General features: G+C 42.3%; 1 protein-coding gene across 6 annotated transcripts in view; it reads right to left on the reverse strand.

Annotated features, from left to right (window-relative positions):
- RABL6 (RAB, member RAS oncogene family like 6) overlaps positions 1-12429 on the reverse strand; it is a 257386-nt gene that overhangs the window by 198688 nt on the left and 46269 nt on the right. For all 6 annotated transcript variants that reach the window (XM_033960967.1, XM_033960964.1, XM_033960962.1 and 3 more), the window contains 4 exons: positions 11410-11462; positions 11015-11106; positions 8638-8778; positions 5858-5963 (listed from right to left, as the gene is read on the reverse strand). In XM_033960967.1, coding sequence (XP_033816858.1) covers positions 5858-5963; positions 8638-8778; positions 11015-11094 — 327 coding nt within the window. In that variant the 5' untranslated portion in view covers positions 11095-11106; positions 11410-11462. The remainder of the gene's footprint in view (positions 1-5857; positions 5964-8637; positions 8779-11014; positions 11107-11409; positions 11463-12429) is intronic.

Raw genomic sequence — 12429 nt, forward strand, 5'->3', positions numbered from 1 at the left:
TGGGGATTTGGCAGATTGTAGAATTTGTAATGCTTGTGGGTACCTCAGGACTTTTAGAACGATTGTCTTCGCGGTCTTGACGGGGATGGAGGGCCAAAGGGTACTCTGTGCGCACACTCAATTTCCAAGGGGGGGGGGCTGAATTTTATTTTCAGAAACTCCAGTATAAAAGTGTGCAGGTATGAGATAATATCTTTCCCCCTCAACCCCCTCACAGAGCCCGATTATGCGCACATTATTGCGGCGCATTCTGTTCGATAGGTCTTCGATATCGCGCTGCAAAATAGACATTTTGTTTAGGCCCCGCTGAACATCTAGAAACTGGGTGTCATGTGCTGACAGCCTTTCTTCAGTGAGATCAATGCGCGCACTATGCTGCTTCAGCTGTAGCATAATATTATTTATTTCTGATTTGATGTTGGTGGTAGCTACCAGGTTTTCTTGCATGAGGCCTCTCAGTATTTATAAATCTGCCGAGATGGTCTTCATGATCTTTAGAAGAGCTGGCCTTGTCTGGAGACGGGGGCTCGTGCTTGGATCTCTTCGATGCGTTATGTGACGGCGTAGTGGCAATTTGAGGAGATTCTGCAGTTTTGGGCGACTTAGAAACCATTACTGGTAACAGCAAAGTATAGCACTGACCTGAATTATCTCGGTAAGGGGCTGAAAAAGAAATTTATTGCGTGTGCTGGAGAGGAGAGAAAACACTAAGCAACCATCTTGTAAGCAGTCACGTGACACCCCCTTGACAAATTAAGGATTTAAAGTAAAAACAATAGGTAAGTTTTGGTGAAATACAATATTTACAGGAAAATTGGACATAAAAAGGGAAGAAACACGAGGAGGGGGAGGGAGGAGGTCATCTTTGATAAAGAGAAGGTCATCTTTGAAAAAAGAGGCTGGAAGTGGAGTGTAGAAAAAGGAAGAGGTTATTACTCAAAAGGTGTCTTTGAAAAGGAAACACTTTAGTCCACCTTTGAATTTATCTAAGTTTTTTTTCAGCCTTCTCATTTCACCAATTTTACTTCCACTCTACTTCCCTCACCCTTCCAAATCTGAAATTTTTCTTTCCAGGTTCTCCATAGCTCCCCTATCCCTCCCCTCCCCACCCATTTTCCCATCCATCCACTCCTCTCTCCACTCCCCCCAACTTCCTCCCCTCCTCCAGGACTTTGTGTAACTTTCATCAGACCTCGAAGTGCAACATCAAACTGCCCCCTCCTTCCTCACAACACTTTCACACATCCCATAAACATTCTCCCTCCTACCCACACACATACATCCGTACATTTCACCTAAATCAAAAACCAATTATTATTTTAGCAAGCTAGAGCTAGCTTATTTATAATATAGTCACTGTTCTGCAGTCTCTCTTTCATGTAGGGGCCAAAACATCCGTAGACCCCTGCACCAACTCCGTTCTCTGTTCCACTTGATACTTTCTCCTAGTTCTCGAGGTTGTCTCCTGCCAATGGTATTTCTCCAATTTTTGTGCCACCGATTTTCCTAAGGCCACTCCAGTTGCTTCCATCAGGCCCTCTTTGCACAAATGTTCCTCAGCCTCTAGCACAGTTGTAACTCTCTTATGAATATCATTAATTGTTATCAAAAGTCCAAATGGAAACAACCATCTATAACGCAAATTCTTCTGCTTCAATACTGTAAGAATTGGGCGGAATTCCCTCCTCTTCTGTAGCGTAATAGCTGATAAGTCCTGAAATATCTCAATAATATGGGTCTGCCATTTTATAACACCCATTTTGCTGGCCTTACGTATCAGGCGATCCTCATCAACAAAGTTATGCAAGCATGCAATTATATCAAGGGACCATTTGCTCAATTGAAGGCCCAGTGTTCTACGCGCCCTATCAACTTTCAAAATGGATGGAGAGGTTACTTCTCCATTACCAGGGGCTAAGAGAAAAGTATATATTTCTTGCACCACTCGTACAGGTCCTTATACTCATCAGTGTCAGGGACCCCTCATATCCACACATTTTGCCGCCGGGATCTGTTCTCTAGATCCTCTATATGGGTCATACATTCCTGCAATTCCTTTTGGGTATCTCCTACCTGATCACTCACTGCTTTCATCATGATTTCTTGTTCGCCAACTCTCCATTCCTTCTACTTGGCCCAGCAAGTCCGCCAGATCTTTTGCCTTATTTCTTTCACTGCGTCCTTAATTTTCCCCTTTACCCCAGCCACTTCACTCTTTATCTCCAAGGCCCACTGTTGAATATCCTCCTTTATGGCCAAAACTGCCAGGTCTCTACGCCTGGTCCAAGGTGAAGCAATTTGATCTGAGTCCTCCTCTGACACACTCTCTCCTGCCTCACGCACCATCCTACGGGAGGTTCCAGGCCCACGCCAAAGGCTGCTTTTCTCCTGCCCTCTGTCCTATACGCGGCTTTCCTCAAATCTTTTTTTTCGCCGGTATCTAGACACTGCCCATATCTCCAAATACTTTTTGGGTGTGATTCTTCTATTTTTTTTGGCTCTAAGCTTCACACAGAAGGGGGTATAGAGCTATAGGAAGTCAGAGCTCTCTCCTCAACCCGCCATCTAGTTTGGTGATATCCAAGTCTCACCCTGTCCACAATAATCTCAAGTATAAAATGCTCTCTGATATAATAACCCATTGCAAACAGATCATTCATTTTGATGTTGCTCAATGAAAGGTGGCTATTAATATCAATAAACCATAAACCTGTTAATTTTCCATCTGAGGATTCTTGCTGGTTTAGTTCATTTCACTCATTATCCTATTGCATGTTTTCCCATGAATTCCCACTTAATACTTTTGATCTTACTTAATTGTCCTTCAATTTATTAACCCATGCAAAACTGAATAATAAAATCACATTAATAACTTTAGATTTATGACAATTTTAAATACAGGTAGTCGCTGACTTACGACCACCTGGTCATAACCAAATTTGGTTTTAAGTTGAAAAATGGCTACCATGAGTTCCCACAGTAACCTCACAAGACTGCCATGGGAACTAACAGCAGCCAATTTCTTCAGCAAGACTGCATGGGCAGGAGCGTAAGAGGTTCACTCCTGTCCTAACTCACCCTGCTGCAGTGCCAGAATCTAAGGTAGGTCCAGGGGGAGGCAGTAAAATGGTATGATATGGACTACCCTGGTTCCCGAAAGAGAGAGAGAGTGGTTGCTGCAGTCGGGTCCGGTTGTAAAGTTGAACAGTTGAAATTAACAACTATCTGTAATCCATTCTTTTTATTTTATTAACTTCTTATGGTCCCCTTCATGCTCTCAAACATGAATTGTTGAAATTCATTTGATTATGCAATAGTCTTTAATCTGATGATTTTTTAAAAATTTCTAGCACAGGAAGGCGATTTTTTATCCTATTTTTTGATTCTTTTGTTCCCACATCTGTAGCCAAATCAACACCAAAAATGTTTTGACAAAGTATTTCAAATTAACCAAGTAAGCATATCTAATCATTCTAAACCTGCGATTTTCAACCAGTGTGTCATGACACTGGCCAGCAGAAAACATCGGCAGTTGGGAGGGGAGAGCTCATGCAGCAGGAAACAGTCCAGTAAAAGAGACACAGATACACTAACCCTGTCACCGTGCTCCTTACTGGACTGTGAAAGGTAGCAAACTGCACTTGCAGGCTTCCACTTCAATGAAAATCCTCTTAATTGCAGTTTGCTGCTTGCAAAGTCCAGGAAGGAGCATGGTGTCAAGGTTAATGTAACTACACTTTCTCCATCAGGCTGTCTCCTGATGCCTATACTCTCCCTTCCCAACCACTGACCTCAGGACTGAGGCTGTACTTCTTGGGGGGGGGGGGGGAGCTGCTGGACCATGAGAAAGAGGGTAGAGGGAACATGGAGTTGCTCGATCATGGGAAAGAGGATAGAGGGAACACAGGGCTGTTAGACCATATGGAGGGAGAGGAGAAAGAGTTGTTGGATCATAAGGGAATGGGAGAGGGGAGTTGCTGGACTATGGTGGGGAAGGGAGGGATACAGAGCTGCTGAACTACGGGGAATGAGAAAGGACACTGGATCATAAGGAGAGAGGGAATATGTTGGACACGAGCGGAGTTCCACAAGGGTCTGTACTGGGACCGCTGCTGTTTAATGTATTTATTAATGACCTGGAAACGGGGACGAAATGTGAAGTTATAAAATTTGCGGATGACACTAAACTCTGTAGAAGGGTTAGAACTACGATAGAGTGTGAGGACCTACAAAGGGACCTAAACAAACTGGAGGAGTGGGCGAATAAATGGCAGATGAACTTCAATGTAGGGAAATGTAAGGTCATGCATATAGGGAGAAAGAACCCGATGTTCAGCTACCAAATGGGGGGATTAGTATTAGAGGGAAGTAACCTTGAAAGAGATTTGGGTGTACTGGTGGATACAACAATGAAGTCAATGGCACAATGTGCAGCAGCCGCGAAGAAGGCAAACAGAATGTTGGGTATTATTAAGAAGGGTATTATGGCCAGAACAAAAGAAGTCATCCTGCCGTTGTATCGGGCAATGGTGCGCCCGCACCTGGAGTACTGTGTTCAGTATTGGTCACCGTACCTTAAGAAGGATATGGCAACACTCGAGAGGGTCCAGAGGAGAGCGACACGAATGATTAAGGGCATGGAAAACCTCTCATACACTGAAAGATTGGAGACTGGGGCTCTTCTCCCTGGAAAAGCGGAGACTCAGAGGAGATATGATAGAGACCTACAAGATCATGAAGGGCATAGAGAAAGTAGAGAGGGACAGATTCTTCAAACTTTCAAAACATATAAGAACAAGAGGGCATTCAAAAAAATTGGAAGGGGACAGATTCAAAACAAATGCTAGGAAATTTTTCTTTACCCAACGTGTGGTGGACACCTGGAATGCACTTCCAGAGGACGTAATAGGACAGAGTACGGTTCTGGATTTCAAGAAAGGATTGGACAAATTCCTGCTGGAAAAAGGGATAGAGGGGTATAGATAGGGAGCTACTGCACAGGTCCTGGACCTGTTGGGCCGCTGCGTGAGCGGACTGCTGGGCATGATGGACCTCGGGTCTGACCCAGTGGAGGCATTGCTTATGTTCTTATGGACAATTTGGAGGAGGGGAAGAAGGGATACAGAACTGCTATATCATTAGGGATATGGGACACGGAGTTATTAGACTGTAGGGGTGATAGGGGAGGGGGATAAGGTGACACAGAGCTGCTGAACTATGAGGGGACAAGAAGCTGCAGAACTGTAAGGGAGAGGGGCCATGAAGCTGCTGTACTATAGGGATGGGGAGGTAACATGGAGCTGCTTTTGGTCTATAGGAGAAGGGTCATGAAGCTGCTGGATAGGGATGTGGGAAATAACATGGAGCTGCTGCTGGTCTATAGGAGATGGAGAACAGGGACATGTAGCAGCTAGACTATAGGGATGGAGGGGAGAGGGGACATAAGAGAAAGAAAGAGGGGAACTGTTGGACCACTGGGGTAGGGGATACAAAGCTGTTGCATCATAGGAGATAGGGGATAGGGGGACAGGGATTTGTTGAACTGTACTTAATAATCTTGGTAATGGAGAGATTTATATTGCTACTAATCAGATAACATGAGATGGGGGAGGGAGATAAATAAATGTAAACATAAGCTCAGAAACCACAAAACCCTTAACTAATAAAAAGCTGTTATACTGTGTCAGACCAAATGTCCATGAGGGTCACATATGCGAGCATCATCTCTCAGGTGTGTTCTGACTGAAAAAAGGTTGAGAACCACTGTTTTAAGCTATAGCAAAGAAACACAAAGGAAATTCAGTGCAAAATTGATAATAGATCATTTTTCCCACAGAGTAAAATCAAGTACCCTTACCTGAAGTTGCAAGAATGGGATATTGAAGAATTTGTGCAAGTACTTTAGGCCAAAGCTGTTCTTCATAGAAGATTCGGCATAACGTATATAAGAAGAACCTGGACGCCTGAGCAAAAGAGTAATGAAAACAAACACATACTCTATTTTTAGAAGGCTAGTGATTTCTGGGCTACATCTTTGTACTCAAGCATTTAGTTGAGCTGGTTGTAACTCACAATATGTTAATATATATTTTATTTATTTATTATTTATTGTAAGCTTCTATACCACTACTAATGACTGAGGAGTCAATTCAAAGCAGTTTGTATGAACTTCTGTAAAAGGTGTTACAATACATGAGCTTCTGTAGAGGTGTTACCAAAGCGGCTCACAATTTGATGTGTTAAAGATGTTTCTACTTTTTAAAGTATTTGTAACTGCTTATGGAAGCTATACTTTGTAAACCATTGAACTGCCTAGCTCAGCATGTGGTATCGTATTCTTCACTCCATAAGACACACTTTTTTCCCCACCCAAAAGTGGGTTGAAAAAAAGGGTGCATCCTATGGAGCGAATACCCAACCCCTCCCCAGCCCATTACCTTATTTAGATCGGCACCCACCCCTCGCCCGCTGCAGCTACTGATAACACGCTGCAAGTAGAGGAAGGGAAGGACCAGGCAGGTGCAGCAATTGCACGCTGCCAGCCCAGAAGCCTTACCCCCGATGTCAATTCTGACGCTGGACCTTCTCTCCGACATCAGAATTGATGTCGGGGATAAGGCTTCTGGGCAGGCAGTGTGCAATCGCTGCACACGCCTGGCCCTTCCCAGCAATTGGTTTCGTTCGTTGGGGGTGAAAAGCTGCTGTAGGGGGGTGAAGCACCATTGGGTCCCACTCATCCCTTGCTCTCGATGCCACGCTTAAGAGTTCGACCCACTGCTTTAGCCAGGGACCCCCCTGCTGCTTCATGGACGTGTTCTCACAGCGGCAGCAGCCGGTGACAATTTAAACCAGTGGGCGGGCAGGCTTGGGGGGGGGGCAGAAGAGGACAGGCTGGAAAGCAGTGAGGGGAACATAGGGAGGGTGGAATGGACAATTGTTTGGCCTGAGTTGGGGTGGGGGGAAGAGGACAAAGGCAGTGAGGGGAAGGAAGGAAGGCAGTGAGGGGAAGGAAGGAAGGCAGAGAGGGGAAGGAAGGAAGGAAGGCAGGAAGGAAGGCAGTGAGGGGAAGGAAGGCAGTGAGGGGAAGGAAGGCAGTGAGGGGAAGGAAGGAAGGCAGTGAGGGGAAGGAAGGCAGTGAGGGGAAGGAAGGCAGTGAGGGAAGGAAGGAAGAAAGGAAGAAAGGAAGAAAGAAAGAAAGGAAGAAAGAAAGAAAGAAAGAAAGAAAGAAAGAAAGAAAGAAAGAAAGAAAGAAAGAAAGAAAGAAAGAAAGAAAGAAAGAAAGAAAGAAAGAAAGAAAAATGTGGCAGTTTGTAGAATTTATATCTGCAGTCTATATTTTGCCCTATATTTGTCTATTTTTCTATAGTTGTTACTGAAGTGATATTGCATATTTTAAAAAAAAAACATCATATGATAGAAAAAATCCTTCTCCCACTTATCTAGAGAAGTGCATTCACTATGTGACTTAATTTTATACGGGAAAAGGCCTCAGAAATGGAGCCTACGCACAGTCATAGACTGGGTTGATCGGCATAGTTGCTATGCTCCTTGCTCCAGTCATCGGCCACAAAAAACCCTTTAACTTTATATGTTTATATCTTATTGTACCATAAAATGTTTTAACCTTATGTTAACTTATTATTAAGTTATTAAAAATACTTTTTATCGGTTTTTTTCTTTCTTTTATTATCCCATTCTACTTTTAATTTGCTTTATAATTCCTCACTCATTTCATGCACAACTCCATTTAAACTGAAAAAGTGACTGGAATGTTACTTAGCTTAACACAGTGTTTGGTCTCAAAAATGCCTCTCAAGAGAAGCCAATGTGGCCGGCGTTTCACGGAGATGTACTCTAATCCGCTGCTTCAGGGCCGGATTCATTAGCATTCCAGATTTTTCACTGTGCTGTTCTGTCAACAGTTCATCTCCGTGAAACGCCAGCCGCTTTGGCATCTCTTGAGGCCTTTTCCCGTATAAAATTAAGTCACATAGTGAATGCACTTCTCTAGATAAGTGGGAGAAGGATTTTTTCTATCATATGATTTGATTATATACACCACTTTGGTTAGTTTATATTTTTTAAAAAGTCATCTGCCTCGACATCTGTGCCCTGTCCCAGCCTACCACTAGACCACCAGAGGGGAGACAGGGTGCAGAGCCTGGCAGGGAGGGGGGACAGGGTGCAGAGCCTGGCAATGAGTGTGCGGTTGGCCGTAGAGCCTGGCAGGGAGAATTTTGTTCAGAATGGGGGTTTTTTTCTTGGTTTCCTCCTCTAAATCTAGGGTGCGTCTTATGGTCAGGTGCATCTTATGAAGTGAAGAATATAGTATATCAATTTGAATAAAATTAAAATATAAATTTGACTACATAAAATTAGTTCCATTCCCAAACCATGAAGACAATATTCAATGACTCTCTCATACTACTATTATTTATCATTTCTATAGCGCTGAAAGGCGTGTGCAGTGCTCATCTACTGTCATTTCAATCCAGCCTTGCTAGCCCTTAGCTTGGGATCAGAGCTCCATTGCTTTACAAGTATCCATATGCACTAAGTAAAGATCGGTGTTTTCTATGGAACTAGAAGAAGGGCTCATTTTAAACACCAGAAAGCCCTGTTTCATCTTTAGCTCACCTGTTCAGGTTCTGAATGCACTCTCGCACATCATCAGGCAGGATGACACGGTGCTCTCCCATGTCTCTGTGATTCCCTAGAACACATACTGGTACGTGGGTTGGCACTTTTGGGAGCTCTTTCAATATGTAGTTAAACGTCCTAAGCCACACACAAAAGGAAGAAACAACAGTTGTGGATGTAGCAGTTTGATTTGTAAAATAGTATCGGAAACAAACCTAATCTGGTATATGATATGTTTAAGAATATTGCATTCCATAAAAAGTGCCAATAGGAGGTCTGAAGACCATAGTTAAATGCAGGCTAAAAGGCCTACATTGTGCATTGTGTACCAAAAATAAATTAACAAGGTGCCTAATATGATATATGGTCTGATTTCATCAAAAACAATGGAGTGATAAAGAAAGTTCCCATCATATACCAGATTAGGTACTTTGTTTTTTTTCCGGTACACAGAGCACAATGCAAGCTCCAGCCTATATTTTTACTGTGGTCTTCGGACCTCTTATTGGCACTTTCACGGAATGCAACAACCTTAAACACAATAGTGTTTTTTCTTTCTTTTTCTATTCTGATCACTCACATCACCTATTTCTAACAATCTTTGCATCTCTTATAGTTAATCATTATCCATTTATACCCATAGGACCCCTGAGAACCCCTGAGGAAGACTTTTATGTCAAAACACGGTCCGTGTAGCATTCTATATATCAAGTTGTGGATGTTTTATTGACTACTTTATTCCAATAAAGTCTACATCAGTAACATCAGTCTCCACAGTCGTTTGTTTTGGATTTGGAATTTCATCTGTGGATCTACAGGGTCAACTTCTTGGTTGGTTCTATTTATAGCAGACCTTCATACAAGACATGACACAATGTGTTAGTTATATTAAAGGAATTTTCCCATTTTGTCTGTACTGGAAAAGTGTTTAGTATATCTGGCCTTGAGAAAAGGAAGATGATTCTTGCCTTGGAATATGTGAAAAACAAAGTAAAGGCAAGAAAGATGGCTGTACAACTTTGTAATTTATTTCAATAAATAGGCATCAGTGTAATCAGTCTCTAGAAAAAGGCTCTATGTGTAAAATAGCAGTGGTCCGTTAGAACACAGTCCTGTTGGAACGAAGGTTATAAGTCTTCTTGCCTTCTTTTCCTCTATGCGCAACTGGCATAACGGTGGAGGCTGACTGAAACCGAATCTGTGGCCAAAATTCTGGCTGAAACTAAGTTGCGAACAGGCCCTGCCTCCACAACATCACCACTGCAAGTCAGCCTTCCCCATTCACCCAACAGATAACATCCCTACCACTACTACCAGTACCCTCCCCAGGCATACCTTGTAAAGGCCCTGGTGGTTTAGTGGTGTCCTCAGGGCAGAAGCATCCCAAGTTGCTCCAGTTCCCATTAGCTGTGTTGTAATAATGGCAGTTGTGACTTCCCTTAGCCTCCATTTTGGAACTGGGAATGGTCTATAAGTAGCAGCTTGTTACTCTTCAAGCCATTCCCGTTTCCAAAATGACGATAGTAACTTCCCATGGCAATCTCGCAGGAACTTACAGCCACCATTTTTGCAGAAGAGCTGATGTGGGCAGGAGCAACTCAGGATTCCCCTGCCCTGAAGACACTACTAGATCACCGGGGCCTTTACAAGGTAGAAGGCCAACAGGGGGGGGGGGGAGAGGAGGGGGCTATAGTTTCAGGTTTCCAATGAACATGCATATGCAAGTTCAATCAAAACCTGAATCCAGATTTTAGGTCGGTTTTGGCACTAAATCTGAAACCACAACTTGGTCTGCCTCTGCATAACAAGTTATTAAAGAGTACAAAAAAGACAAAAGGAAGTCTTTAAATCCATATATGACAGGCTGATTCACAAAAATATGATCAGTGACATCCAGGCAGAAGATGACACATTTGCAATACCCAAGAAAAGTTGGACATCAAAACAACTGGTTAGTTTAATTATAGTTTGTTAGGTACAAAGGAGGAAATGATTCCACATCTGAAAATGATAGATTGCCTGCAATGAGAGCACATTTTGAACTTACTTGGGAAAATTACTCTGTAATAATGATCTGTGCTCATCCTTTACCAAAGTGTGTACATTACTGTTGCCATTGTGCAGAGAAATTGCTCATATTCATTTTGCTATTAATTGTGTAAGTAGATGATGATTATATAAACTCTTTTTAGGGATTTGCAAAAGGTGAATTATATCCTTTAGGATTACCTTAAACACCTGCCATTGCTTGGTACTGGTAACCAAATTCCGGTGTAACTATACGTATTATTACTAGAGGGCAAAAAATAAATAAAACAAAAGTATGAAAAAAGCAGATTTATTCCAGACATAGTAGTGCAAAATCCTCTCTTACCACTGCTTAGTGATATCAAACATCATCACTACTCCGTTGCAGTTTTTGTAGACATCCAAGAACTCAGCATCCAAAGCCATCTCAGATTCCGCCTGACAATGAAAAATATTTCAATCCCAAGTTATTTAATGTAACAATCAAGAATATCATTCTGGCTTCAAGGAATTCTTAAAACCATTAATACTGGATAACAGGATGTAGGACAGACAGCTCAAAAGCAGCAGTATATGAGGGCAAACATTAAAACAGGAGAAAAGACCATAAAATAGGATGAGATGTCAAAGGTGTTAAAATAAAGCAAACCCTTCAATTTTGTTAAAAGGATACAATATTTAAAGAGAGAGAAAGCATTTAACAAAAAAAATATATATATACTATATTAAAATCAAACTTACCTCTTGAGGTTCATTTTCGAGTTTCAAACCATCTCCTCGTTTTTTGCATTTACCTTAAATAAATTAAAGAAACACAAGATCATCTTTTGTAAACAAACACAGAATCCCTAAGCACCTTGCTCTTGCTCTTCTTAGGGATACTATACAGTGCAGCTGGATTTTGCATTTTAGCACTAAACATTAGTGCTGCCCGATTCAGGAAAAAAAATTTTGATTCGATTCAGCTTATTGAATCGATTTTTCAATTCAATTTTCCTGCCCAATTGGCTGTTTTTATTTTTTTTCAAACATCCTGATGAGTTTATTTTATAGCCTCTTCACCTCTTTGCCCTCTTCTACCCACATTGGCACTGTGGTGTAAACAAAATAAACAAACAAGAGACTTTTCCTCTCTCTGTTAAATCATAGCTCACGTTTGCAGTCTAACACCAGCTCTGGCAGGATACACATTTCAAATCTGACATATTGTAATCACAAAACAGAAAATAAATTTATTTTTTCTACCTTTTGTTGGCTGGTCATTATTCAAATAATGTTGCTCCCACGCTCTGTTTGTCTTCTGATAACTCGCTTGCCAGGGTTTCCTGCCCATTTGTCGTTTTCTCGGTGCTAACCATCCATCTTCCATCTCTGTCCTCCCTTCCATTTCCCTTCCCTCCCCCGGAGGTCTGGCATCTTTCCTTTTTTTTGTCTCCATCCCGCAGCTGCAGCTATGGACCCTACCATCTCCAGATCCACCATCTCTCTTTTTCTTAACTACCCTTTCATCCAGCATCTCTCTCTCCTTCCCCAGCACCCCAGGGTTCACCATCTCTCCCATTCTCTTCTAAACTATCCTCCTTATCCAGTATCTCTATCCTCCCCCCTCTATACCATTCCTTGTGTCTAACTTCTCTCCCTTTCTGTTCCTTTCCTCCCTAAATCCCGTTGTTCACCATCTCTCTCCCTCTCCTCTGTTTTTAAACCCATTATTTCTTCCCCCCTCCCCCCCAAGTCTAGCATATGAACTCCTATTTGAAC

Source organism: Geotrypetes seraphini, chromosome 10 (genome assembly GCF_902459505.1).
Source record: "Geotrypetes seraphini chromosome 10, aGeoSer1.1, whole genome shotgun sequence".
NCBI lineage: Eukaryota > Metazoa > Chordata > Amphibia > Gymnophiona > Dermophiidae > Geotrypetes > Geotrypetes seraphini.